This window comes from Emydura macquarii, unplaced genomic scaffold (assembly GCF_026122565.2).
Source record: "Emydura macquarii macquarii isolate MOO-44397 ecotype Brisbane River unplaced genomic scaffold, CSIRO-AGI_Emac_v2 contig_306, whole genome shotgun sequence".
Lineage (NCBI taxonomy): Eukaryota > Metazoa > Chordata > Testudines > Chelidae > Emydura > Emydura macquarii.
The window spans coordinates 8,500,684-8,528,645 of record NW_027130443.1 but is presented as its reverse complement, the minus strand read 5'-3'; the positions used below and the strand labels follow the sequence as shown (position 1 = coordinate 8,528,645).

At 49.0% G+C, this 27,962-nt stretch overlaps 1 protein-coding gene across 4 annotated transcripts; it reads left to right on the top strand.

Annotated features, from left to right (window-relative positions):
* The first annotated feature begins 33 nt into the window (after positions 1-33).
* On the top strand, positions 34-24,296 carry DPP9 (dipeptidyl peptidase 9). Of its 4 annotated transcripts, none has more exons than XM_067558420.1 (21): positions 34-192; positions 2,153-2,242; positions 5,044-5,297; positions 9,520-9,632; positions 10,733-10,906; positions 11,159-11,327; positions 11,492-11,605; positions 11,876-12,004; positions 12,435-12,496; positions 12,755-12,855; positions 14,854-15,031; positions 15,907-16,072; positions 16,218-16,294; positions 18,209-18,361; positions 18,803-18,938; positions 19,778-19,923; positions 20,376-20,522; positions 20,680-20,832; positions 21,453-21,595; positions 22,299-22,410; positions 22,987-24,296. In XM_067558420.1, the coding sequence occupies exons 2-21, from the start codon at positions 2,187-2,189 to the stop codon at positions 23,077-23,079; spliced, it is 2,676 nt and encodes an 891-aa protein (XP_067414521.1). In that variant the 5' UTR covers positions 34-192; positions 2,153-2,186; the 3' UTR covers positions 23,080-24,296. The 4 variants fall into 4 exon arrangements, with proteins under 4 accessions (XP_067414521.1, XP_067414510.1, XP_067414518.1 ...); XM_067558409.1 differs by having other exon boundaries at positions 16,215-16,294; XM_067558417.1 differs by lacking the exon at positions 34-192 and adding an exon at positions 857-874 and having other exon boundaries at positions 16,215-16,294.
* Positions 24,297-27,962: the final 3,666 nt, after the last annotated feature.

Below are 27,962 nucleotides of genomic sequence, written 5' to 3'. Positions count from 1 at the left end.
GGCGCAAGTTCCGCCTCCGGGTTAAAGGTCGCGCCGGAGCAGCCCGCCCTCCCCCCTTCCGCTCCCCGTTTCCGGGGCTGCTGCCGCCGCCGCCGCCTGAGCGTCCGGGGCATGGAGCGGGAGTGAAGGAGTCACCGCTCCCTCCGCCCCGCTGAGGAGCCGCCCCGGCCGGGGGAGGACGCCGAGCCCGGGGTGAGTACGGGGGAGGGGGGGACACCCCTCTCTCCACCGGGGTCCTGGAGGGAGGGGCCCTGACTCCCCCTTCCCCGGCCTGAGGGAGCGGGGGGGCTGACCCGTCTAGGAGGGGCGGGGTCACTGTCCTCCTCCCGCAGGGGCCTATGGGGCGGAGGGGGTGTTTCTGGCTGGGCCTCTCCCCCCGTTGCCCTGGGGGGCTGGGAGGCTCCCCCCATTGCCCCGAGGGGTGGGGGATGATTCACTGGCTCCCCTCCCCAGATTTCCCTGGGGAGCTGAGAGGCTGCCCCCCTTGCCCTGAGGGGTGGGGGGGATGTGTCACTGCCCTTCCCCCCCCCCGTGTCTCCTGGGGGCTGGGAGGCTCCCCCCACCATTGCCCCGAGGGGTGGGGGGTGAGTCACTGGCTCCCCTCCCCGGATTTCCCTGGAGGGCTGGGCAGGCTGCCCCCCTGGCAGCGGGTGGAGGGCGGGGGGGTGTGCAGAATGTGCTCACTCCTTCTGTTCGCAGGCAAGAGCCGACTCACCCTTTTGGCAGCTGGGGCGGAGGTTACAGTGACACGGATTCCAGCTGCCCTCTCCGCCTGGCATTGCCTTGGCGGCAGCCAGCTCCCTCTCACAGACAAATCACCGCTTCTCCGGCCTTGGCTGTGACAGGAGCCTTGGCAGGGCTTCTTCCCCTCTCGGTGAATGCGTGTGGCTGTTGGCAGTTGCTCTGTTCCGAACCCCGTCCCTCCCTGTATAAATTCTTATTGATTTGCCTATTTTAGGTAGGTAGGTCTCAGCGCTTCTAACCAACACAGGGAAATATTTAAGTCTGTTGGGCCTGTAGGTGACAGCATCCTTGTGGGGATTGCAAATACAGCAGCCATTCAGGATCTTGTTGACATGATTATAATTGTCCATGTCCTTAGCTTCTCTGAGAGATTTCTGGTTCCTTCAGTCCCATTAGTTTGGGTCATCTTTGGTTGGGATCCATGGGCACTGCTGTGGCACTTTTGCATATAATTTGATCTCCTAAGGGATTGTAAAAGCGTATCCCTTGGATCATTACCCCTCTCCAGTCCTGATGCGGTTCATAGGCATGTCTAAAATTGTCCCATTACTGGATGTTTCTGCCTACCCCTACGTTGAACTTTCCTCAGTCAGGAAACATCATTGTCTGGCATTCTCCCTGATGGGAAGGGCAAGGGAAATAGCCTCCATATCTAGCCTCGCCTGGTGTGCTGTTGGTGGATAAAAGATGATAGTGGTTTGGACAGGCCTATGGGTCTGTTGATGAAGGGTGTTAGTGCTCCAGGTCTGGGGTGTGTCCATAATCCAAAGCTCTATTGGAGATGGGGGATGAGACAGAGATTTCATTGTACGTTCAGGATTTTCTTGGGTAGGATGTTGGGAGAGGGTGAGGGAAGAGTTATGCATTAAAGACACATTCCTCCTTATGGTCTTAAAAAGCAATAACATCTTGTAAAGGCCAGTGACCCCGGCTGTTCTGCTCCGTCATCAGGCAGTTGCTCAGATGAGAGAATTGCCAGCTCTGTAAACAAGCTGGAGTTATATTCTTGGTGGGGCTGTCATGCTGACAGTGATGGGTCTGCTGATCCTTTTTCTAATCTAGGGTCCCCAGAAACCTGGGCATTTAAAATGGAGATCCTCGGAGAATCTGAACTGGGAATTTGGCAGAAGAAAAAGCTGCTGACTATCTGCGGCGTTCTCTGCATACACTGCGCTTCAGTGCTGAGGAACTAGAAAAATCTGCCTCTTAAAAATATCTGAATATTAATGTCCCACATGTTAATTGGACTGCAAAGCAAAGATTTCTGCAGAAGCTGCTCAGTAGGCCCCAGGCTGTGCTGGCAACGTGATTGATGGAGGACTCTTTTTTTTTTTTAAATAGTATTTCATTCCCGTGCCGTGGGAAACTGAGGTTACATGAGGTCTGTTTTTTCTCTCTCCTTATCCAGTTTCCTGTCCTGCCCAAGGCTCGCTGAGTAGTTAATGCAGAAGATAAAGAGGGTTCGTCTGGAAAACGAAACTGCAGGAAGTTGGAGAAGGTAACTTTTCTGGTCTCTATCAAGACCTTTGTGTCCTTTGGGACCAAGTGGTCAGAGGGCCACGATCAACATTTTGAATGAGTGATGGACATGATAAACCACCACCTGTTAATTCTGCCCCTGGACTCCTGTGTCCAACTGTACCCATAGTGCCTGAAATGCTTAAGAAAATTAACTTTCCGACTGAATTTAGGTTTCAGTCTTTAAAATGTTTTTTCTGTCTGCATTTTTCTGCACTAATACCCTTTGTGCCCTTATCTTTGCTGTCTCTCTTCACCCTAACTTTATTAACCCCCCCCCCCCCCCCCCCCCCCCCCCCAAAGTCTGTAACCCTGTAACCTTGTCAGATCTGGCAGACTAAGCATGATGGTAAAAGAGTATATTCGGATGTCTTCAGGTTCTTTTGTGTTGTGGTTAGGAATACTGAACAAAAGGCTGACTGTTCCACTTCTGCTAAGATCATCTTGGATCCTGGCCCATGTCTATACTTCAGGTGCTACAGCAGCATATCTGTGGTGCCGTAGCTATGCCAGTTTAACTCAATTGTGTAGATGCATTCTGCAGCAATGGAAGGGCTTTTTCTGTAGCTGTGGGAAAATCTCCCCAAGTGACTGTAGCGAGGTCATCAGAAGCATTCTTCCACTGACTGAGCTGCATCTACACCAGAGGTTAGGTCAGCATAGCTGTGGTGCTCAGGAGTGTGGATTTTCCTCATCGCTGAGTGCTGTAGCTATGTCATCTTAAATTTTAAGTGTAGACCGGGCCTCAACTGGAGTGTGTTCCACAGGCAAAATTCACCAGGGAGGGGGGGATAACACCAGGATATTTTGAAGTGCCTTTTTCTGTCCTTTAATTGTTAGCAATGGTTTACTGTGGGGTGGGTGGTAGCAAGTATGTATAATCTGGGTGTGAATGGAGCGTCCTGAACTTAGGTCACTGAAACCTGATCTGGCCTTGAAAGCCCTTCTTGTGAGGAGCAGTGTTGTTTGAATTATCACATCACTAACCTTGAAGAGATTTCACCAATTGGGTGGGAATTAGCTATAGGGTGGAATGTATTAAATTTCATGAAAGCTGTTTTGTTTTATCAGCTGAGCAGACTTTTAAGACCCAAGCTGCAATGCAACTTGGGGAGAGAGGAGTGTTCCCAAATCACTATTGTATCTGTTTTTATATCCTTGTGTTCTCTGATGATTTTTGATAGGCAGCAGTTTGCCTTTAAACACAGTATTAGTTGCTTGGAAGGGAAAGGACATTAGACTGAATTTAATTCCCTCTGCGTGGTCTTTGGTGCACACAGAGGACAGATTCAAGACCATTGATGCTCTGCAAAGTCTTGGGAGAAAGTTCCTTAAAGCTTGTTCCAGTGTTTCATCTCCGCTGTCTCTTGTCTTTACTTGTGCCGCCTGCTGTGGTATGATTAGAAAATACTTTTTCTTTATTCATTTTCAAGCTGTGATTTGTTTTGTTGTTTAGCTTCTGGGTCATAAATAGTAGTGGGGAGAGGTTACTTTTGAGAGCCCCTTTCTGTAGCTTTCATGTTGTATTTTATGCTCTCTGCACCACTGAGAGACTCAGGAATTGGAAACTACCATTATACTGTGTAGCTGTAACTTAAGGGAGCCAAACTATATTTTAGTTCAGTTTTCCTGGCCGGGTGTACTGTATTGTGGCCTGGTCTGGTGGTTATGCAGAGTCCACTCCACTCACTGGGTCTTATGCAGCAGATTCTGTGTGGTGTTTGCATTGCTACTTGCCTAATCTCAGGTTAGTCTCTCAGGCTGAAGTGAGGAAAGTAACAGATTGGAGAAGGAACTCTTGGTTAAAGGAAAAGAGGTTTGTGTGTTTGACATCACAAGAGGTATTTATTGAGCATGTAAGAAATGAGTTGTCATTGTGCTTGAACATTGAAAAGCATATTTCTCTAGGGCAGAATACATGTCTAATTGATAGTCCAATGAGATATCAAGACATAAGTAAGAAAACTTTATTCTGAAAAGGCTACTGGAAGATGGAAGGTAATGGGGAGTCCCCCAGGAGTGCTGAGAGATTTCCTGGCAGAATCATTTGTGAGACAAAGTGCATGGAGGTGAAATGACTGGTTTATGAATTAACCACCCACCCCCAACTCCTGCCAGAATCAAACTGGGAGAGGGCTTGTTGAGGTTCTGTCCAGTGCTGAGGCTGCACTTTCAGAGATTTGATGTATAGTTCATGCAAATTAAATACTCAAGTGTGACCGTCACATTTTAGAATGTCTGTTCTGTCAGAATGTAGACAAATCTCGAAGTGGGAAGCTGCATTCATTCATTCACTCATTCATTCAAGAAATATGACTTTAAAATGGAAGTCTTGGTTAACTCAGAGCTGTTTAGAACAGGGGTCTCTTTCTTTTACTCACCTATACATTGATGGTACCTTCCAATCAGGACCTATCCCATCTAAATGCCTGGAGTATATTTTACTTGTGTCAAATGATTAAGCCCTTGCTATATCAGATGTTCTTCTGCCCGACTGATTTTAGCAGCTGACTTTTTTCTGAAAGAAGTCCTGCAGATGAGTCTTGGGCTCAGTTATCATCCTTTATCAAGCTGGGTGTGGGAGACTGAGTAGTCCATTCCATGTGGTACTGTTTGTTTAACTGGTGATCTTTCTGAATGTGTAGGTAACTCTAAGACCTGTAGATTGTCATGGGACACTTGTCCTTAGAAGTTAGTTGAATGCTCTGAGCTCCCCGTGAGCAGATAGAATATGCCTAATCAGCTCCCCCCCATTAATTTCTCCCCCATCTTCTTTCCCAGTTTCTTGACTGGTTCTGAGGGGGAAGAGAGGATGACTGCAGTGGATGCGTTGTCAGACCACACTGAAGTGGTTGAGATGGAGGACGCGCCTTCCCAGTTCCTGGTGGAGAAGCATTCGTGGGATGGGCTGCGTGACATTATTCACAGCAGCAGGAAGTATTCAGGCATGATAGTGAACAAGGCTCCTCATGATTTCCAGTTTGTCCAGAAAACAGAAGAGTCCAGCCCACATTCTCATCGTCTTTACTACCTGGGTAAGCCTGGCTTCAGCCATCCATCTTCCGTAGTACGTCGCCTTGGTGGGTTTGGCTCTGCCAAGGGGTTATCTTTCTATCAGCAGGGTAAGCTTTGTTGGCTAATGTCTCCATTCATCACTAGGCAGCCTGGCGCCGGAGAGGAAAGGTTGATCTTGTGGATAAAGCACTGGCTTGGGCCTCAGAAGATCTGGGTTCAGTTCCTGGCTCTGGCGTAGACTTCTGACATGACCTCTGCCTAGTCACTTAATTTCTGCATTTCTCAGTTCCCCATATATTAAGTGGAGATAATCCTGCGTGGAAACTCTTCAGGACAAGGACTGTCTCTGACTATGTTTACATATAGTATCTAACCCAATAGGGCCCCAGTGTTGTGGTCTCTGTGCCACTGCGATACGAATAATAATAAAACGCCCTCTTTTCATCTTTCATGTGGACTTGGTTTGGTCAGTTCTCCTATCTATGGAGTATTGCCTTGAAAAAAACAGGGATATTTTGGTTCTTTAACCGGGTTGGCTATCCCGGGACCTGATGACTCTCCGTAAGGTTATTGTATCTTTGCAAGCCCAGTGCATTTCATTGTGGCCAGGTGATATCAGTTTTTCATTGAGGCAGCATATCAGTCAGTCTTGTTCCAGTTTTCTCCAATAAACTGGAGGAATCTTACCTCGCTGCGGGTGTTGTGAGAATAAGTCATGCTTGTAAATGTTTTCAAAAGGAAGAGAAGTGTTGGGTGTTAATGATATTGCCTAGAAAAATATTCACTTTCTTGCGGAGACTTGAGAGAAAGCAGACCTTTATGCTGTACCAGTTTTATAGTTATAGACAGAACCATGATGTACCTAATAAGCAACAGTTAAATCCAGTGGCTGGATTTTATAAGGACTGGATAGTTTTATGGTCAGTAGTACTTACAATTCTACGTACTATGAAAGGGATATATGTCATGCTTTAGGGCAAAATGGATCATTACAGGGCTCGGTAAAGAAGTTTCCCTGTGTGCGACGCTCCACACAATTGGCCATGCTTTCCTGCAGTGGCCCCATTTTTCTTTGAAGCATTGGATGCTGTAGTTGATGGACCAATGGTATGATCCATTATGGTAACTCTTGTGTGAATGTGACTGATACTTATTGTATCCTTAGTACATTTTCATAGAGAAATTAGTAGAACAGGCACTCTGCAAACAAGTTAAACAGACATGTTAAGAGGGGGAAAAGAAGCATGTGAGTTCCTTGGTGAGGGAGTATGGACCATAATGGCTCTTCATTAATGAAGTTTGTCCATATGTCAGAGCAGAATATACATGTTAGACCCCTTTGGTGCTGGTTCGTTGGTGTAAGTGACAAAAGGTAGCCAGCTATTTAGGTAGGTGTCCTAAGAAACTCATTTAATATTAGCAATTTTTCTCCACAGTGTGAGGAGTTTCTAATCCATCTTCCTAGCTGAAGGTGTGCAGCAGAATGACCAAGACCATTCTAGTGCCCAGCATTAGATGACATATCAATATGTTGAATGTTTAATTTTCATTGATCCCCAAGAAGATATATAGAAAACAGGAGCAGATTAGGTTGTTGGCAGACTATTTCAAACCAGTATCTAGTAATTCGATTCCAAAATATCTTAACTTCAAGGCATTCCCACAACATAAGATAATACCGTCCTACTCTATCACAACCCCATTATGCTGGTGTTGAGTTACCCATTCTATTTGATCTGTGCTGCACTAGCTAGGTTCTGTGAAGAATCTGGTTCTGAATTAAGAGCTGTGCCTATTGATGTTTCATCTATATGCCTAAAAGCAGCATACCAGTATTTTCATAACATAAGTATTGCTTTCCAAACATCAGTGTGGATCTTATTGGAGTATGAAATACAGCTAGTGGGGCCACTGAGCAATCAAGATTCTAAAGGAGCACTCAAATAAGATAAGGCCATTGTGGCGAAATTAAATGAGTTTTTTGCATTGGTCTTCACGACTGAGGATGTGAGGGAGATTTCCAAACCTGAGACCTTCTTTTTAAGTGACAAATTGGAGGAACTGTCCTAGATTGAGGAGTCATTAGAGGAGGTTTTGGAATAAATTGATCAATTAAACAGTAATAAGTCACCGAGACCAGATGGTATTCAATCAAGAGTTCTGAAGGGACTCAAATGTGAAATTTCAGAACTAACAACTGTGGTATGTAATCTATCATTTAAATCAGCTTCTCTGCCAGATGACTGGAGGATAGCTTATGGGTCGCCAAATTTTTTAAAAGGCTCCAGAGGCAATTACAGGCCAGTAAGCCTAACTTCAGGACCCGGCAAATTAGATGAAACTATAGTAAAGAACAGAATAATCAGACACATAGATGAACACAGTTTGTTGGGGAAGACTCAGTGTGGCTTTTGTAAAGGGATATCTTTCCAATCTTTCCTCACCAATCTACTAGAATTTTTTGGGTGGGTGGGAGGCCGTCAACAAGCATGTGTACAAGAGTGATCCAGTGGATATAGTGTACTTAGATTTTCAGAGAGCCTTTGACAAGGTCCCTCACCAAAGACTCTTAAGCAAAGTAAGCTGTCATGGGATAAAAGAGAAGGTCCTCTCCTTGATCAGTACCTGGTTAAAAGATAGGAAACAAAGGGTAGGAATAAATGGTCAGTTTTCAAAATGGAGAGAAGTAAATAGTGGTGTTCCCCAGGGAACTCTACGGGGACCAGTACTGCTCAACATATTCATAAATGATATGGAAAAAGGGGTAAACAGTTCATGGAGGATAGGTCCATCAATGGCTGTTAGCCATTAGGCAGGACGGGCAGGGATGCAAAACCATGCTCTGAAGTGTCCCTAGCTTCTGTTTGCCAGAAGCTGGGAATGGGCGATGGGATGGATCACTTGATGATTTTCTGTTGTGTTCATTCCCTCTGAAGCACCTGGCATTGGCCACTGTCGGAAGACAGGATGCTGGGCTAGATGGACCGCTGGTCTGATCCAGTATGGCTGTTCTTATGCACATTGAGGGGAGCGGGGAGAAAGTACATTTTTGCTATTCAACCTTTTGGAAAATGTTGATATCAGAGTTGAGCATCTTTTATACTTCATTTAAGGACCAAAGTATTGAAAACTGGGGACAATTCTTTTGCAGATATTGATAGTAGAGAATGCAGAGTCATCATAGATGATATTAATTCAGTACGAGAATACCCAGAGATGGATCTGGAGGTTCACAGGCTGTTGTAGTCACAGCCTTTACAATGCATCTGTAGTAATATCTGCATCCTTGACTGCAGACTGTTTTGTTTGAACATGTTAGATCTTTCCTGGGCTGTTCCTGTAGCCTCTCATTGTATCATGGCAGATGCTGCTTATATTAAACCCACATGCTCAGCATTTCAGTGTTTCTGCATCTCTGAAGATTGTATGCGTATATGTTGCTTTGCTTCCTGCGTACTTATAAATGTATTTAAATTTTAATTATTGTAAAGTGAATTTAGTGACGGGTTAACAGGCTTGGAGACTGATGGCTTCCTTTCCTGCACAGAATAGATACAACAGGAGCAGTAGCCTGGCAAGTTTCCCCCGGCCATCTCGTCAGTGTACTCCAGCCTTAATCTAGAGCGTTCTGCCAGTGCGGGCGAAAGGGAGAGTGCTACTTCGCAGCTGTGTTAGGTTTTTGATGTGGCTATTGGAAATTGAACTGGCACCAGTAACTCATTTTACTCTGGCCATCAAACAGCCTCCTGTAGCAATGTCTTTTGGCCACCATTAAACGGAGCCACCTTTGAACCTGGTCTCGAGCACCTAAGGTTTTCTATCCCTATAACAGGCTGGCTGCGTTTGTCTGAACACTCTATCCTGGTAGCAAATCTTTGTCATGCAGAGGAGTGTTAAGAAGGTCCTGCTGGCTCAGTCACACACTGCTACAGGGGTCAGCTCTCTAAAACGAGATCTAGGATGGGGGCTGAGCAGGCTGTAGAGAGGAACCCTAGGAGCAGCCAAACCTGGAAGAAGGTTTGAGTAGAACTTAATCCTGTTGAAAAATGTTCATGTTAATAAAACTGAAGTGTTTGGACCCTATGCAGTAGGTGAACTGTGTAGGAGCAGGTTGGGAAAGGCACCTCTTAAAAAGCCCCTGAGCCATCTAGTCTTCCTTAATATTTAATGAAATGGCCTTGTTTGTCTGCCTTTAGCTCGATTAGTCCTGACTAACTTCCCTGAAATTGCCATGATTTGCAGGGATGCCATACGGTAGTCGGGAGAATTCCCTTCTTTACTCAGAGATTCCCAAAAAGGTACGGAAAGAAGCCCTGCTACTCTTGTCATGGAAACAGATGCTGGATCACTTTCAGGTAAGGAGATGCAACGCTGCTATGGTGGTGCTTGGGGACCCAGGCTGACAGTACAATGTTTGAGTGGTAGCTGGTATGTTGGGTACCACTCTGCGGGGCTGTTAGAGTGCGATACAGTGGCATATATGGCAGGAATATGGAGCAGGGACTGGTGCCATGGGCATGGCATTGGTAGTAATACTGTGTAGGGAGATGTCTTCCCTGATAATACAGGAGAGTAGCTGGTGTGCCAGGCATGGGGCTGGCAGTGGAGAACTGGTGGGGCAGGGTCAGGTTTAACACTGTACCTAAGTCTCCTGTTGCCCACAGTATACAGTAAACTGTTGGGAGACTAGACCAGAGCTCTGGCTGTCTTGGCCAGACTCTCCCCCACCTGCCTGACCTCCATTTGCACGTTGACTACAATGTTTATTTTTAATAACTTTGTGCTTTTATCAAATGTGTGGAATAAGGATAAACCTGCTGTCTGCCTTCTAAACATACACTGCCAGTTAGACTCCCGTAAACCAGCTTGAGTTAGAAATGGAAACCTCCCTCCCTATCTTCACAGCAGCCGGGTGTTCTGGTGCCATTAATAATTAGCCAGGCTCAGCTACAAGAGGGTGGAGGGGATGGGACTGGCTTTTGACTTTCCAGATCTTCTGTAAAGCAGAGATTTCAAGTGCCTGGAACTACATTTAGGCCTTCTCAGAGTCTTCTTGAAACAAACTCAAGATTCCTGGAGTATCAGTTGTTTGCAGTGTCTGACTTGGAAGCTGTATATGAGATTACATGGCTAATATCATTAGGTTAATTGGCTGCTCCTTATTTGCTTAAACAGAGCAAGTGGCAGCTGTTCCTCAGTTTGAAGGTGCCATTCATAGATTACAGGTCCAAGCCTTTGCTCAGATCTAGACGGGGCGTTGCAACTGAAAGTTCGTGGGGTTGTAGTCTTCATGGGCCACACTTGTGCTCAAGATGCTGCTAGCTGTGCTGTAGGACTGCTGGCTGCTTTTGGCTAGTGGGTTACATTGTCCTCTCCTGAATTAGCTGGTCTCATTAATAAAGCATTGCCATTCCTTCACACCTGCAGATTGTCTCTCTCTGTCATTCACTATCAGGCAACCCCTCACCATGGGATGTACTCTAGGGAAGAGGAACTCTTGAGGGAACGCAAGCGTCTTGGGGTCTTTGGAATCACTTCCTACGATTTCCACAGTGAGAGCGGCCTCTTCCTTTTCCAGGCCAGCAACAGCCTCTTCCACTGTCGAGATGGGGGCAAGAATGGCTTCATGGTGAGTCTGCTAGAGACTCTGTGGGTGGTTTGAAGATTCTGCAGCTCAGTGTGATGTTCCCATATTGAATGACTTCGCGTTTGATGCTGTTTCATGCCTCTCGAGTTGGACCTTGGCTCTGGTCTCCCATCAAGTCATGTTTTCTTGGTCTTGGTTTCCTTGTGGGTGGGCTGGATTCATCAAGAAGTTGTGCCTTTGTTTAGCATGAAGCTGAAAGCAGCATAGGGGCATATCGTGTGCCTTATTCCCCAGGTGTCTCCAATGAAGCCACTGGAAATCAAGACCCAGTGCACGGGACCTCGAATGGATCCCAAGATCTGCCCTGCTGACCCCTCCGTCTTTTCATTCATCAATAACAATGACCTGTGGGTAGCGAATATCGAGACGGGAGAGGAGAGACGGATGACTTATTGCCATAAAGGTAAGCGGAACTCCTTCACATCTTGAGGAGAATCATCTCTTACTGCAAGAATCTGACCAGAAGGATTTACTCCTGTGTTGCTCTTTTTTCACCTGAGTGCCGTTCCGTTTCTGGATCAGTCTTTCCAGCAGCTTCAACCATCCTCGGCTCTCTTTCCTCTGTAGGTTTATCCAATGTGTTAGATGATCCCAAATCGGCAGGAGTAGCCACATTTGTCATCCAAGAAGAGTTTGATCGGTTCACAGGGTACTGGTGGTGCCCCACAGCCTCCGTAGAAGGTCAGTGATCTGCCAAGCCCTGGAGAGAGCAAACTGCATTGGTAACTTAGTTATTGGCCCCTTTGACATGCAGAGTTTCAGGTCATCCATTAGGGTATGTGAGCTGTGTGCTGGTAAATATTTGTGTGACTAGTTAGTAGGTGCTGCAGGACCCTAAGGGAAATGTGGAAAACCAGCAGGCCCAGTCTGTGCTGCTGTGGTGGCCCAGGCAAGTCAGAAACCGTTGGGAAACTGCATGATGGCGAACACACCTACCTCTTCTTGTCCTAGGCTCGGAGGGTTGGAAAACGCTACGGATCTTGTATGAGGAAGTGGATGAGTCAGAGGTGGAGATAATTCATGTTCCTTCACCTGCCCTGGAGGAGAGAAAGACGGATTCCTATCGGTACCCCAGGACAGGTCAGTGAGGTGCAAGGGAGTGACTCATGCAGGCTGAAGCAGCAACATCTGTGCTATTAACTGTGCATTGTTAATTTAGACACTTGCCAGGATTTAGGTGAGACCGTAAATATTCGGAGCAGTCTCAGAATCTGTCAGCACAAAGTTAATTGCAGGAAGGGTCGCTAAAGTTCAACAGGTGTCCCTTTGACACATGGCTGAATACACTTGGAATTCTGCCTTCTCCATGCTGGGAGGGCTTGGGCAGATTTATTTCCCCCACGTTGCTGGTGTGGATAGAAGAGAAGTTCAATCTCTGCATTCCATAGGCATATTTCCACACACAGCCAGATAGCATCAGGCTCAGATTCTTGTTCTTCGCAAACATGGGATGCTCAGACCACTTGCCATCTGATCATGGCGTTCTCTCTTCTTGCTGCTTCCTCTGCAGGCAGCAAAAATCCCAAGATCTCATTAAAACTGGCAGAGTTTGAAATGGACAGCCAGGGAAAGGTAAGTAGCGATCACCACAACACTCACTACAGCAACGGGGAGGGTTCTCTCATCAGCATAGTAATCCACCTTCCTGATAGGTGCTAGCTAGGTCGACAGAAGAATTCTTCCTTCGACCTTGTGCTGCCTAAACCTGGGGTTAGGTTGGCGTAGACACCCTTGAGAGAGAGATCTGTGCTGATGTAAGTTTGGTGTAGACCAGCCCACAGTGTTGGAACATCCTGGTTTTTTAATACTCCCTTTGATCTTTTGTTGCAGATTGTGTGCGCTCAGGACAAGGAGTTGGTACAGCCTTTTGCCACATTGTTCCCTACGGTGGAGTACATTGCACGTGCTGGATGGACCAGAGATGGCAAATAGTACATAGATTTTTCTCTACCACACACCACCTCCACCTATCCTGCCAGTTTAGTGAGCTGTTGCAGGCATTAAATGAAGAAATTTGCCTCTCACTTTTCAAAATAAAAGGCTGGTTTTAAACCCACAAAAGCCAGACATCTTGGCTGCATTTGACTTAGCCCCTGCAACATGACCTTACATAGCACATGTAGTAACTGACCAAGGGGACTGCAGAGTGAAGGGCTTCACGATTTCTAACCTTTGTGGGTTTTAAGCTGGAACCATGACACTGCCACAAAGTGTAAATGACATTGATATGTTAAGTGTGGTTCCCCCTCCCTCAGGGAATTCAATTAAAATTCCATTACCAGGACAGTTAACCCGTAGACACATGGACAAAATACTCCTGATAGGAAATTAGGACTTTATAAAGAGTCGCATCATTGTTCCATTTAATGGTTTGTCCTGCCGCTGGCTGTGACTAATGACAGATGCATTATATGCATTTGGGGAAGGTGAAAAATTCCCATAGTGCACCGAGTCTTTTGTGCATTCTGTATGTTGGGAGAATTCCTTTGAGTTTCTGCAGGGGCGTTGGAACATTTGTCTCTTAGCTTGCATAGCTATAGAAGTTGTTTAATGGCCATAACATCCAGCTCTGAAGGACTGAGCTAATCTGTACTGGGGACTTCTTGTTTTTTGGCTAGATATGGTAAGGGGTTCTTCTATAGATGTATTTTCCAAGGGGTGCATGGTGGATTTAGCAACATGATTCCTGACATGCTTTCTTTTGATGGTATATGTTCGTTTCCAATTACAGCAGAAAAATAGTCCAGAGACCTTGGAGGTGAAGGTCCTGGCTCAGTGATTTGCTTTTCCAAGTCCAAGAACTATGCCATGTTCACTTTTTCCCTTCCCCCAAGCACCCCAGTAAACCTGGATGATTCTTAGACATGTAATGGCTCTTTTTCCTTTAAAATGGTTACAGGACCCCAAAATAGCATTTGAAAAAACAACTTCCCTACTGAAATCTCCTTAATTTTGCTTTAAAAGTGTGCTAAAATTTTGGCAGGCTTCAGTCCAGAGCATACCTGTTTTGTCTGTTTATAGAAGATATAGTTTCAGAAGATATTATTCTGAAGATGCTATTCAGAAGATATAGTTTCTGTGCTTGATCAGTAACTGGCGTGTGATTCTGCACTTTCCCTTTGGCCCATTCTTTGTTCTTGATGATTGCCCACCATGCCCTAGCACTAGGTTTACCCAACTCTTCCATAGGAACCACAAGGCAGCCTCCCACTATGTGATACAACCACCATGCACTAGGGCTCATCTAGATAGGCAGGGCTCATTAGTTTCTGAAATCAGGTGTCCTGGTCCATCAGGGTGTCATGGGGGAACGTGCTCCTTCAGGAAGACCTCCTCTTTCTCAATTTTATAAATCTCTTCTGCTTGTACGCAGGTGTGAGAGATGTCCCAAACCAAATGATGACCTGCCTCCTCTCTAGCCAGGGGGACTGCAATAGATTAATCACGTGTCTCCCTTGAGGGACATGAAGCTGAGACTGGAGTGACTCCTTCAGTTTGCACTAATCTTTGATCTGTCCTTTCTGCACTCACATAGCCAGGTAGCAAGGAAGCTGCCAACTGGTTATTTTAGAGTCTCATTTTGCTTTCGGAGCTCACCATAAAACAAGTGGCCCTTGCTTTGCTACCCAAGGAGAGGGACTGGCCAGGGAAAAGTTAAATTCTAAACATGGAGCTTTGCTAATTGAGCGTCTTTGTAAATGGATGTTCTGGCAACTCTCCCAAACAATCTGCCTGTATGTTACCCATGTAAAATACCATGGATGCCTTGGGCTACATATTTGTTGGAAAGACTCAGACCAGTTTGAAAGGCAAGGCTGAGGGGTAGGCAAGTTCCCTCTCAGCAGAGGGAAGGCTAGTGTATTCTTGGCACCAGGAATCTGTTTTGCAATGCTCTCCATTTCACCTTTGCTAACTTCTTTCTTTCCCAGTGCCTGGGCCATGTTCCTAGACAGACCTCAGCAACGGCTCCAGCTTGTCCTTCTGCCTCCAGCGCTCTTTATCCCCATACCAGAAAGTGAGGAGCAGCGCTTCGAATTTGCCAAAGCCGTGCCAGAAAACGTCCAGCCATATGTGATCTATGAAGAAGTCACAGATGTGTGGATAAATGTAAGGGCCTGGGGCTGTCCTGAACTAGGAACAGGCTTCTGGGTTCTCTCCATCCTCCTGAGTATGGGACATGCATCCAGCTTGGCTTATGCCAAAGCAGGTTGCCCTAGGAGACTGATAGTGTCCATGGTTACTCTGATCCAACTTCGATTGTTCAGAGGACTGGTCATGGGGTAATAAAGAACTTTCACCTCTGAGTTACTAGTTTGAGCCCAGGCTGGAAAAGACTTCCCATGGCAGTTTAGTGGCCAGAGTCTTAGTAGACAGGTGTCTGCCTCGCAGACGACATTAGCTGTGGTACTCATTGACTTCCTTGCGAGGGTCTTGGCAGCAGGGTCAAGGAGAGAATGGATCTGGGAGAATGAACTATCTTCAGTCCTAGAGTTGGTTCCTCTGTCAGGGTTTAGGTAGTTGATGGGCATGGGCTGCGGGGACTGAGTTTGCACTACCTGTGCTATTCTGTCAGTCTGACACATCTTGGTGCTAAATTATCATGGGAAGGTAACATTACACTTGGGGCTCGCTGGACATGGGTATTTGCGAGGCTTCTCAGTCTCACTTGTGTTCCAGGCACTGCACTTTTCCATCTCGCAGCTGATTCATGATTATCCTGATCTCCGTGCTCTGGGGACAAATGGAAAGGCTGATGTGTCTGATTCTTTGAGTGTGCAGAGCTTTCCTTTGGCGAGACTGGCAAACGAGGATTGGGCTTTCCCCACCAGCTGTCTTTTTGATTTCCCATGAAATAACCTACGTTAGTGTTGGCTCCCAAGGCTGTGCCTCCACTGTGTTATTCCAGCGTTGGTTAGTGGGCCTGTCCCCATGCAGAGGGGCTGCCTTGCTCATGGTGCCTTTGTCCATCTCTTGTCTGCTAGGTCCACGATATATTTTATCCTTTTGCCCAACTGGAGGGCGAGGAGGAAGAGCTCTGCTTCATCCGAGCCAACGAATGCAAGACAGGTTTCTGTCACCTGTACAGAGTCACAGCTGTCCTAAAGCAGAGCAGCTATGACTGGACTCAGCCATATGTCCCTAGCGAAGGTGAGAACAATCCCCTCCCAACTCGGCCATCTTTTTGTGTCAGAATATTCCCTGCTCTTTCTGCTCACTCAGAGCGGGAGAACGCTTCCTGAATGTACTGGGGGTGGAGATCTGTCTTATCCTTGCACTCCCTCTTTTCTAGAAGATTTCAAATGTCCTATCAAAGAGGAGGTCGCCCTGACCAGTGGGGAATGGGAGGTGTTGGCGAGGCATGGATCCAAGGTATTTTTATAGTCTCTTGCAGCCCTCTGTGTCTGTACTCACTGCCCACCGTCCTGGCGTGCACCTTGTGTTACAGGCTCTTGGGACCAACTAGAACCACTTAGGCTTCACTTCGTTTCTAGTTTCCTGTTTTATTGCTGCCTCCCTTTCCCTGGGGGCACTGTAGCCTGGTGTACAGAGAGCTGATTGCTTTTAATCAGGTCTTTTATTGCTCCTTCTGGGAAGCCATGTGGGTCAGACTAGCGTCTGAAGTTCAATAGCCACAAAAAGACATTCTGTGCAAACCCATCTTGGGGTTGGATTGCAATATTTTAAGCCCAAGAGGCATTTGGGAATTGGGCACATGACCTAGTGGTTGGAATAATCTGTAGCGGGATCAGCTAGATGGAAGCAGAACTATTAGAGAAACAGGATGGGGAATTTAGTGAAATGAGTGTGGGGTGGGGAGAAGGGAACTGTGTATCTCTTGCTAACAGAATAGCCAGATGAGTGTTTTGTTAGTCTGCTACCGACCTGTGGAAGCCCAGTTCCATTCTGCTTTAAGAATTAGGTAGCCCTCAGCCTAATTTCTTTATGACCCAGTCTGTTTCATTGAAATAACAAGCCCGTCTGCTCAGCCCTAATTAACTTGGATTTTCACTCACTCTGCACTCTTGAAGGCGTGCAGTTTCACAACAGCCAGTCTCAGCAGCTTTTCCCCACTCTGGGATTAATCTTCTGTCCCTCCTCACATGGATTCTCTGTGCACGTGCTGTTTGTTTTGGCCACAGGGTTGCTCTGTGCACACTATGGCTGAAATTATACTAGCAGCAATTATTTCAATGTGTTTGTTGCCTTGCAGGGTTCTATCACTATCTTCTTGGCCAATGTAGATGGATTTTTTTTTTCCCTGAGAGCCATGCTGGCCAAACTCTCTGCAGACCCCAGCTAGGCTGGGCTAAGAATAGCATTCAGGCTTCAGAAACCTTAAGTTCCACCTGAAGTTTCCAAAACAGGCTGGTTAGCTGTTGTGGATGGAGCTACGCTCTGCTAGAACTATGTTTAAAAGCCATGTGCTGGTCTAGCGTCACAACCCTAATGCGCTGTGACCTCATCCATGCTGGCTGGCCAGATGGTTTTAGAAACTGCTTTATCTGGAACTGTGTTTAAACAGAGACGTGGAGTTTAACTGGGTTTGGGACTCTCATGGGGTAGTGGCTGTAGTCTTTCCGCCCCCCACAAGGAGTCTATAGCACGAATGTATAGCACGGTTGTTAGACAGAAATGTTGTACGTTCATGCTGGTCCAGGAAGCAGTTCTGGGATACTGGGTGGAAGCATCTGTGCTTAAACATCAGTGGCGTACCGAGGGTCTCCGGCGCCCGGGAACCAAGCCCCGCAGCCCTGTGCCGACTCGGATGGGAGTGGCCTCACCCTCCAGCCTGGGGAGGGGGGGCTGGGTTGGCCCTTCACGATGCATGGGTGGAGAGAGGTGCTGAGGGGTGCCTCTCAGAGCCTCCTGTGTCCCCTGCCTCCTGCGTGTGGTGAAGGGCCGGCCCGGAGCTCCCCTGCGGGCCGGGGGCCAGGGGCCCCGCCCCCGGCTCCCCAGCTCGATACGCCATTGTTAAACATGGTTTCAGCCACAGTGAACAGAGCCGGACTGTCCTATATAGGGCACAGTGAGGCTTCCCCTAGACCGCTTGCTGTCTCCTCCAGGGTGAAGGACTGGGCTTTATCCTGTCCTCTAGAAGCACTGTGTGTGTTCTTTAACTTACCAGATCAACAGAGCTTGTGTACTAACCATTAATACCACGAGCATTGTGTACCGCTGCAATGTTTGATTTAAGGTGACTTTGCCTGGTGGTGGACAGTTGGCGTGGGGGAGGGTGCAGTCAGCTGTTTTCCTTTGACACTCAGCCCCCTGTTCTCCTGGCAGATCTGGGTGAATGAGGAAACAAAGCTGGTGTACTTCCAAGGCACGAAGGACACCCCATTGGAGCACCATCTCTATGTGGTCAGTTATGAGTCCCCCGGCGAGATCGTACGGCTCACCACGCTGGGCTTCTCTCACAGCTGCTCTATGAGCCAGGTCTGTTTGCCCCATCCAGAGGATACCATGTGGGCTCCCTATTTTCTGAGTAGTATGAGTCCTGGCTAGTAATGACCGATCCCTGGGGGCTCCTTTAGACATCAGGGCTGCTTGTGGCTCTGCTCTGCTGGACAAAAAAGCCCTGATGGGAGTGATCTAGCACCTATCATGATCTCCTGATGGGACATAGATGCCACCATGGCGAGTAGAGGTCACATTCTGGTACTCATTTGGAAGGCTTCATAATGGACTTGCTTCTCTGGAGGATTTGTGTATTGTTAACAGGCCCCAGAGGGGAGTCCTGTCTGACTCGTGGCAGGATGGCAACTGAACCACGAAGGCTCAGGGGTGTGGGGATGAGGTGACGGGGGGATAAGGCTTAGCTAGTTCTCAAGGGAATAACCACCTTCACTTAACCCACATCGTCTTCCTTGCCTGTAGAACTTCGACATGTTCATCAGCCACTACAGCAGTGTCAGCACCCCGCCCTGTGTGCACGTCTACAAACTGGGCGGCTCGGATGATGACCCGCTCCACAGACAGCCCAAATTCTGGGCCAGCATGATGGAGGCAGCCAGTAAGTCTCCCTCCATCCCCTTGGTGCCGGGCGGTCTAGTCAGGAGAGCGTCGCTGCTACCAGTAACTGAATGTGATGGAAGGTGCAAAGCAAACAGCATTAGATGGCAAATGACCTGGCTGATCTCCACCATGCCAGGATGAAGTTTCTGAAATCTTTGGGGAGGGATCTCTTCAGTGGATTGTTTGGCCCAGACTGGGTACTGCTGGGGGCCAGAGGGCCCTAATGCTGTTCATACATTGGTGCTTCCCATTCTGAGCAAGAAGTTGTCACGCTCCTTACAGGGTGGAAGGCTAATGGTGCATGTTTTAGTGAGGGTTTCTTTATTGCAATGGTCTGCAGCGCAACGATGGATGGGAATCCACTGACTGCTTCATCCAAGGAGTGTGTGGAGCTGCTGGTTCCTCGTATTCTGCTTTTGCTGCCCATAAAGAATTATTTTCAGCTCACAGCAGCTGTTGCACCCTGCTGGGAAGGCTTTCTCCCTCCACCCCATCCTCCTCTCACCTTACAGGGTCACACTGGAGTTACAGTGGGCTGTGCCTTGTACAAGGGGCTTGGTGCACAACTTGGTGGGCTCTGTAATGGGCTGTCCCTGCTGCCGGTGGTCTGTTCCCACGTGCGAGTGGATAGGGTTGTGTGTCTTACAGTGAGAGGGGCTCTTGTAAAGGAGGTTTTGCTAAGATCCAGGACAGTCTGCTCATACTGAAAGAGAGGGAGGGACCTCAGGTCAGAGGCATGTTGGGCAAAGGTCGAACTCAGCTGGTTTGGGCTGGGGAGGGTGATGAAGGCATGTTGTTGTCCTTAACCTCAGAGCTTGTCTGAATTCTTTTCCGCAGGCTGTCCTGTAGATTACATCCCCCCCGAAATCTTTCATTTCCATACCCAGTCAGACGTGGAGCTCTACGGGATGGTTTACAAACCTCATAACGTCCAGCCCGGAAAGAAACACCCCACAGTGCTGTTCGTCTATGGAGGCCCTCAGGTAATGGCCCAGCCACGGCCAGGACCAACAGCTGAACCTGGCTCTCCTTGAGTGTGTTGCCCTCGCAAGTGGTGGTGTCATCCAGGACTGAGCTGGCCATAGCTCCGCTCTGCCTGGAGGTTACCACTCTGCATGATTGCAATTGGACAGCTTTGCCTGGAATATTGGAAAACCCCCCTTTGGTGAACTGCAGATGGCTTTCCCCATTTCATCCAACTGCTGTGGGCCACATAACTCTCCGAGTTAGTGGCTTTTGCCCATCCAGCAAGCTTGGATGCCCAGCTCAGGACCTGATGGAATTAGAGGGTGGCCAAGCCCGGCTTTCTGCTAGCAGACAGACCAGCCACCCTCAGTTGCTACTGCTGGTGGACTCAGCTGGCATGCGTAGGGCTATACGGGTAAAGATTTCACTGGGGGTCGTTCCATGTGACTTGTCCTTTCTCTTGCTGTAGGTGCAGTTAGTGAATAACTCCTTCAAAGGTATTAAGTACCTACGGCTCAACACGCTAGCGTCTCTAGGCTACGCTGTGGTGGTGATCGATGGAAGGGGCTCTTGCCAGCGAGGGCTCAAATTCGAAGGGGCCCTGAAAAACCAGATGGTAATTCCCTGTTTTACTGCGCGTCTCCTTTCACCTCCGTCCTCCCATCTCCTAAAGCAGCCCGGCTCTGTGTGTATTTCCCTTGCTGCCGCCTTCAGCGTCTCTTCAGTTACAAGGGAGGAAACAAACTGACTTAAGCTTTCCCGTTGCCTCCTAGGGTCAGGTGGAGATAGAGGACCAGGTGGAAGGTTTACATTACGTAGCAGAGAAATACGGGTTCATTGACCTGAGTCGGATAGCCATACATGGCTGGTCTTACGGGGGCTTCCTATCCCTCATGGGCCTTATCTGTAAGCCCCATGTATTCAAGGTGAGTCTGGCTGGGCTCAGGTGTCCTCCTCTAAGTCCTTGCTGTGTCTGCAGGAATAATGCAGGGAACACTAGGGCTATGCACCTTGGGGCCCCGAGCTGTAGTGAAGTGTGAAAAGCCCCCTCACCTCAGCCTGCTCCTGGCATGCCAGAGCTGCTGCCCAGGACCAAGCGGGTCTGCGTCAGTGTGCATCACACGTACCATTTGGGTTTGAGACCAGGCATGGCCTGTGGGGACTCAGGCAGGTGGGGTTTGGGCACCGCAGAGAGGGAGACCCTAGAGTGTTCTTAGGCAGCAGAGCAGGGTAGCAGGCAGGGTAAACGATTGTTTGTTTGTGTGATCATAGCACCTGGGAGCCACAGTCCTGGGCCAGGACCCCATTGTGCCAGGTGCTGTACAAACACAGTCCCTGCCCCAGAGAGGTTATTGACTTTTGCATCACCCCAGCACCTGACTGTAACATAGCTTCCCAGGAGACCGTTACTGCCTGCACTCCGGTGCAGATGACCAGGGCTGGCAGGAGAGAATCACCACTTGCAGAAACAGGTGGGCTTTTTCCCAGATGTTGGTCCTAGAAAAGGAAAAATTAACCCCCCTCCCCCCCAATCCCTGTTTGGCAGGTTGCTATAGCAGGTGCCCCTGTCACCGTTTGGATGGCGTACGATACTGGATACACAGAGCGGTACATGGATGTCCCAGAAAACAACCAGCAAGGTTATGAGGCCGGCTCTGTGGCGCTGCATGTAGAGAAACTCCCCAATGAGTGAGTGCTGGGGCTGGGGCTGGATGCTTCTAATTGGAAACCTACCCTCTCCCCTGCTTGCTCGGGGAGCGGCTCTGGGAGGAATGGTAGGGAATCTGCAAAGCTTTCGTTTGCGGGGGGTTGATGTTATTAAAAAGCTCACAGGAAGAACCCTTCCTGATTGGTCGATCATGCCTTGTGTTCTCCTCCCTGATTCCTGAAACTGAGCTCAGCCCGCACTAGCCTGTATACAGCAGGTCAAGTCGCCGGCCACCAGTGAGCACCTGTGGGTCTGAGTCCCCTAGGGAGAGGAGTCCTGGCCAGAGCAGGGCATATCTGGTTGCTGCCAGTCACCTTCCTGCTGGACTGAGCTGAGCTGCCTGGCTTGAGAGGAAGGTCAAGGTGCAGGAAGACGACCAGGGGGTCTAGCTAGATAGAGGGGCTGCTGGGGAAAGACTCTGCTCAGCTTTCAGAACATCTGTCTGGGAGGCCTTGAAGGTTTATGTGGGTGGTTCCAGGCCCCGTTTAGCCTTATTTCGCTCGGCTCATCGCCGCCTTCTGCAGCGAGCAAGGTGGCCTGGTGCTCACGGACCCTCCTCGCTCCTGCCTGGGAGCCGCCTGCGGCATGATCCGTGCCAAGCGGGCCGAGGTGCTGGTGGGCAGCTCCCTGCTCAGGGCTCCTGCGAGGCTTTGCTCCCTGATTCTCATTCTGTCTTACCTCAAGGCCAAACCGCTTGCTGATCCTCCATGGGTTTCTGGATGAAAACGTGCACTTTTTCCACACCAACTTCCTGGTCTCCCAGCTAATCCGGGCTGCGAAGCCTTACCAGCTGCAGGTAGGAGATACTGGAGTGGGGGGGGGGGGGGGGGGGGCGGCTCTTTAGCCTGGAGCAGTGGAAAACTTTTCTCCTCTCCCCTCCAAGGGGAAATACCGAGGGGAGTGTGGATGCTCCCACACCTAGAGAAGCGGAGATTTCTCTCCTATGACTTAGGGACTGGCTTATTGGCAGCTGCCTGCACAGGCCTGGCCGGCAGGTGGCGCACTGCCACCACTTCAGCCCCTGTGTGTTCCAGTGCTGAGGAGTGGTTTGGAGTTGGGACGCCCGCCCTCTTGCCTGGCCTCCCTCCTTCCTTCCCCTGCGCTCTGCAGCTGTGAATGTCATTTTCCCAGGGGGCCTCTGCCCTCTGCCAGTAGATACCACTGCTGATGCCCCTGGGTGGGCTTCTCAGGCCTTTGGCTAGCGGATAGCGTGCCGCCATAATGGAGTGCTGGGGGGGTTGCTGTCTCTGAACCTTCATTTGCTCCCCTAAAATGGATTCAGCCCTCTGAATTCAGAGGCAGGCTAGCGGGAGGGAGATGGGGGAGCCACGCTGATGAGAATTAGCTGCCATCTCTTTTTGCCTCTGCGCAGATCTACCCCAACGAGAGACACAGTATTCGGTGCCCCGAGTCAGGAGAGCATTATGAAATCACACTGCTGCACTTTCTACAAGAATACCTCTGAGCGCACAGGCCTCTGCAAACTGTTGGACACTGACAGCTCACCTCTGCCTCCTGCCCCACTCGAAAGCCTCCTCATCCAGTGCACAAATCACTGCGTGCCCAACCCCAGCCAGGGGTGCTGCCTCCAATGAGGGAGAGGATGGCAGTCAGCCCTCCTGTTTCATTTGGACAGTGCCACCTTCCTTCATTTTCCAAGCTGGAGTTTTGCCTCTGCTCAGCTGCTCCCCTCTCTGGCCTGGCTGTTAATGCTTTTTTTGCTGCTACTCCCTCTATTCTGGGAAATCAATGGACAGTGGTCTGTCTCCGGAGGCTGAGGTCTGCCTCTCGCTGCACCTCAGCTGTTCCCATGCACTTACCTACAAGAACTGTGCCTGCGCTGGAGATGGAAGAGCCGAATCAGCAAGCTGCCTTAAGCCAGGAGGGAGAGGGAAGAGAATTATCCACTGCTATGTCCTGCAGGGTTTGGTCACTGCTGCTGCTTCCTGGCCTGTGTGTGAGACGTGTCGGAGTCCTGGGGTCTGAGGAGAGCGCCGTAGAAGCATGCAACACTAGTTTTTGTGTAATTCATTTTGCAGAGTAGATTTGGGGGAAGCAGCCAGGGTTGGCGACAGTTAGCATCCTCGGACACCTTTCTCCGATCGCCGCTCATGGGCAGAATCATGCCAACAGGTAGCATGGCAGCTGAAGCAACTGGCTACAACAGATCACGCTCGCCTATATGGAAACCGCAGCAGCAGCTGGGCTTTGCCACACAAGATGGATATTTATGCAACTATTACCCCCATATTCTCTCCTTTCCTCCCCTCCACCCTTCTTTGTGCTGTGTCCCCACCTCCCTTTCTCTCCGTACCAATGCTCTGAGCTTTCAGACATGCACTGAAATTGGCTGTGCTTCAGTTCTCTGCGGGTCAGTGACTGTTTCCCTCGTGCATCTATCTGGCAAACACTCTCCCCTGCTTTTTATGTTCCTGCTCAACAAGAACTGCAGTTCCAGGGAGGGGGGGGTTGAGCAATTGCACCTCAGGGGGAGCACCCACCCCCCAAGCCAAGGGTTCTGCCAGGGGCAAAGAAAAAAAGAAACCCACCTTAATGAACCACATCAACTTGCCCTCGAGTATTTTAAGTGCGTATTATGAAAAGAAAATATTTTTATGGATTCTTATTCTTTTATAATTATGAGTGTACGATGTAGCGACTCATTAAAACCTTGGAAGCGGACCCAGCAGTGCTTGCACTGGTCTTTGCCTGCAGGGGAAGCCTGGGGAGGGGAGCCGTGCCTCGCCTGCCATGGCCAAATTTGCTGGTGGGGTGAGCGCCAAGGCTGTGTTTCGTTGCTGAGCATGGGGGATGTGTTCCATCCTATAACATTCCTCAGGGTTGAAATTGCAGGGAGCTGGGACTCTGGGATTGTATGCCTGCCCCCAGCTGAGCGCGTCCTGGGGTGAGGCTGCAACTGTGTTTGAAAACGTTGGCCTCAAGTCCGAATTTAGGTACCTTAATAAGTGGCCTGACTCTTCGAGAGGAGCTGAACGACTAGAAGCTCCCGCAGATCGCTGCGTGATTTGTGTGCTCGCAGCTCTGGAAATCAGACCACATATGTACCTAAAATTCTGCAGTGGAATGCATGCAGGTGGCCCCCGGTGCAGAGCCCCTCGGTGTGGGTGCTCAGGCCTGCCCATGATTGAGGCTGAAAGTTTGGAAACATTGGCCTTAGTGCCTCAGTGTGACCCTCTGTGTAAGGAAGTAATGCATTAATCAAGCCTAGGAGAGACTGAGCCGAAGGTCCTATTATCTCACAGCCCGGGCGTCTATCTGATCTTTGAAGTCAGACCGTAGACTATCCGCCTGCCCTATGTCTACTCACAAATTGTCCCCCCTTCTCGTCTTGTCTTGCCCCTGTTGGTTTTGGCCTGATTGTGCTGTAATATTCTAGCTGCTTCAGGAAGTCCTGTTGAGTAAGTGACTGAGCAACGGGGCTGGGGGAGGGCATCTGCTCCAGGAAATTGCACACATCTGAAGTTCCCTGAGTGAAGGAACTGGTGGCCCCGCACTGCATTGAGAAAGAGATTGGAGTTGCTTGCTTTCTCCTTGCCTTTAGAGACCCAGGTAAGTAAATGTCAGTCAAGAGCAAAGCCTTTGTGTCTTGCAGGGATTGTTCCTCTTCTGTGTTCCTTAATCCCAACAGCTTCCTTGCTCCTGAAAGAACAATGGATTGTCGGACAGACCCGAGCCCTTTGAGCCCCTATTCCCAGTCTGCCGTGTTCTTCCTGACTCCTTAGACTGCGTGGTAGGTGACCAGCCATGTCTAAGCTGCCTCCTACTCTGGCTGGACCCAGGAGTCTAAGGCAGTTGGTTGTAGTTGTATTGTGCAGTAATTGGACTTAATGCTGCTGCAGCATCGTTTTTAAAAAGTCCTTCGGGATTGTTTACAAATCTCAGCTACTGGGATCATCCAAACTCAGCCCTGGAATTTGTAAGATTATTCCATGCCACGAAGAGTGGTGGTTCTTTCTGCGTCTGGGGCCGAACTCTTGAAAGACAGTAGCTGGGAAATCAACCTACTCCAATCCGGAACTCCTTCAGTATGTCACAGAGCTTTATTGGGCACTGCGGGGAAAGTGTGTAAAGAGCCTCTACCTTATTCCTCTCAGCTGCCCCTCACCTTTATAGTTAGCTGTAGATCGCTGAAGCCAGGTTCAGTGCATCTCTGACTGCTGTAAATTCTGTCTCTCAGGAGATACGGCTGACGGATGTTGGAGTGAATTGCACCTGGGAAATGAATGGTATTGGCAGGTTCAGTGTGAGTGATGATATTCCATGAGAATTGGAGTGATCACCAGAGCTGGTTGGGAAATGAATTCTTTCCCTGTGAAAAATTGTGTGGGAGGGGAATCGTTTGTCAATTTCTTCTGGGTTTTCTTTAATGTTGAAAAAATCCTGTTTTTCAGTTCAGATCATTGTTGTGTTTAAAATTACAAAATTTTTCAGGTTTTGGGTTTGACAAATACCTGGTGGGGGGTGGGGAGGATTTTCACACCAATTTCAGTTTCAGCAAAAAGCCGCTCCCCACCCCCAGTGTTTTGACGGATAACTTACTAGCCTTCCCCTTGGTCACTGCACAGCGTTCTGTTACTGTCAAGTGGTGGCGGAGCTCTGCTGGTTCCAGGATATTAGACAGGAGGCGCGCAAGGTAATGAAAGATCTTGGAAGATTACAACACCCACCTTGTCTCTCTACTATTTGGTGTCAAGGTAGTGATGGATCTTTGAAAGCCATTAGACAACACTAAAGTAATGGGAGTGTTCAGGGGCTAGATGCTTCATGCCCTTTGATATCTTTTTCTCCACTGAGCCATGTTGAAGCAGTATTGCCAAATTCTTCAGTGTTGCGTTGCTCTGTGAGGCAGAACCCGCAGATCTGCATTATTTACAACACTGCGGTTGTTTATATGGGGAAAAGACCAGGGCTTTCAGCGTGGTGTCTGGAAGACCAACACATCCCTGGGGTAAGAGGTGGGCAGGGGTGGAGTGCTACAGCAATGGGGGAGAATTCTTGTTACACAGCTGGAAAAATATGAACATCCCAACTTCTCAACCTTCAGCAAGTCCCCTTCATGCTAGGGCAGGGCAATGTTTAGCACTCAGGTTTGTTCTCTATTAATACTGTGTAGCACTGCAGTGCCGTAAACAGCTCCTCTTCCCCCCAGAGCTAGCTGCATTTTAGAGGTGGAAAAGGGATTCCTTCGTATTAATTAGCCTGGTCACAAAAGATGCTGCCACAGGGCCCCTCATTCATACAATCTTTAGGATCCTGGGCACCCTTCAACTATTTCTAGGGCGTTAGGCAGGAGGCTGGTGTCAAGGACGCTTCACATTTTGTAGACGTTCTACCTCATCCCCAGATCTAACCTAACTCTCAAACCAACCTGATGTACACAGTGGCCTGACGACCACAACTTGGCTTCAGACACCCCTTGCAACCCGAACAGTGGAATGACTGGACAGTGGAATCACAACAGTGGGGAGAAGCAATCCAGCATCCTCCGTACTAAAGTGCAAGGTTTACGTCGATTGGGCTGGATTAGCCAGCGCCCTGCACTGCGTATAGTCACACACAGCAGGGCCAAGTGGCATTTCACAGCTGCTTGGCCCTGGCGTAGACGTTTGCACTTACGGCAGGGAAAGGGAGACTCCAGTCCATTATTTATAGTCTTACCAACAGGTGCGTTAAGGAGATGTGCATGCTGCCACCCTCCTGCAGCAGCACTTGCATAGAACAAAGGGATTGATCTAGTTTAGCAAGTGACAGATGTGGGCGATCCCTGACCAACCCAACCTGTATGCTGTCTGGGAGGAAATCAATCCATTCAGGGGGAAGGGTCTCTTTGGGGATGTCTTGCATCAGCAGTCATAGTAATGCTGCTGTCAAAGATGCATGAGGGGTAGGGTGGGAGAGCTGGATTCTGTCTCTAGCCCTCTCACAGGCTGCCAGTGTGAGGCACCGTGCCTCAGTTTCCCCTTTGTAAAATGGGGCTTATTGAAATTGTAATAACGCCTAGAGGCCCCAGTTTGGGAGCAGGCTAGGAGCTGTACACAGGATGGTTTTGTGGCTCCTTTGCCTGATTAGGCGCTTGGAGGGTGGAGAGGAGCAGCCAGCGCCTGTCAAATCTACCTCCCCTCATCCCTAGGCATTGGACGCCCCTTCCCTTCTCTCCTAAACCCCCGTGGGAAGGGCTCTGAGCTTCGAACCCGAGGCCCAGTCTATCACGTACAGCTCTGTTCACCCACGCCTGGCGATAAACCTTGATGCAAAGCACCAGCCTTCCCTCCCTCTCCTGCTTTCTCTGACCTTATCCATCGCATCTGCTATTTCTTCCTCCGATCA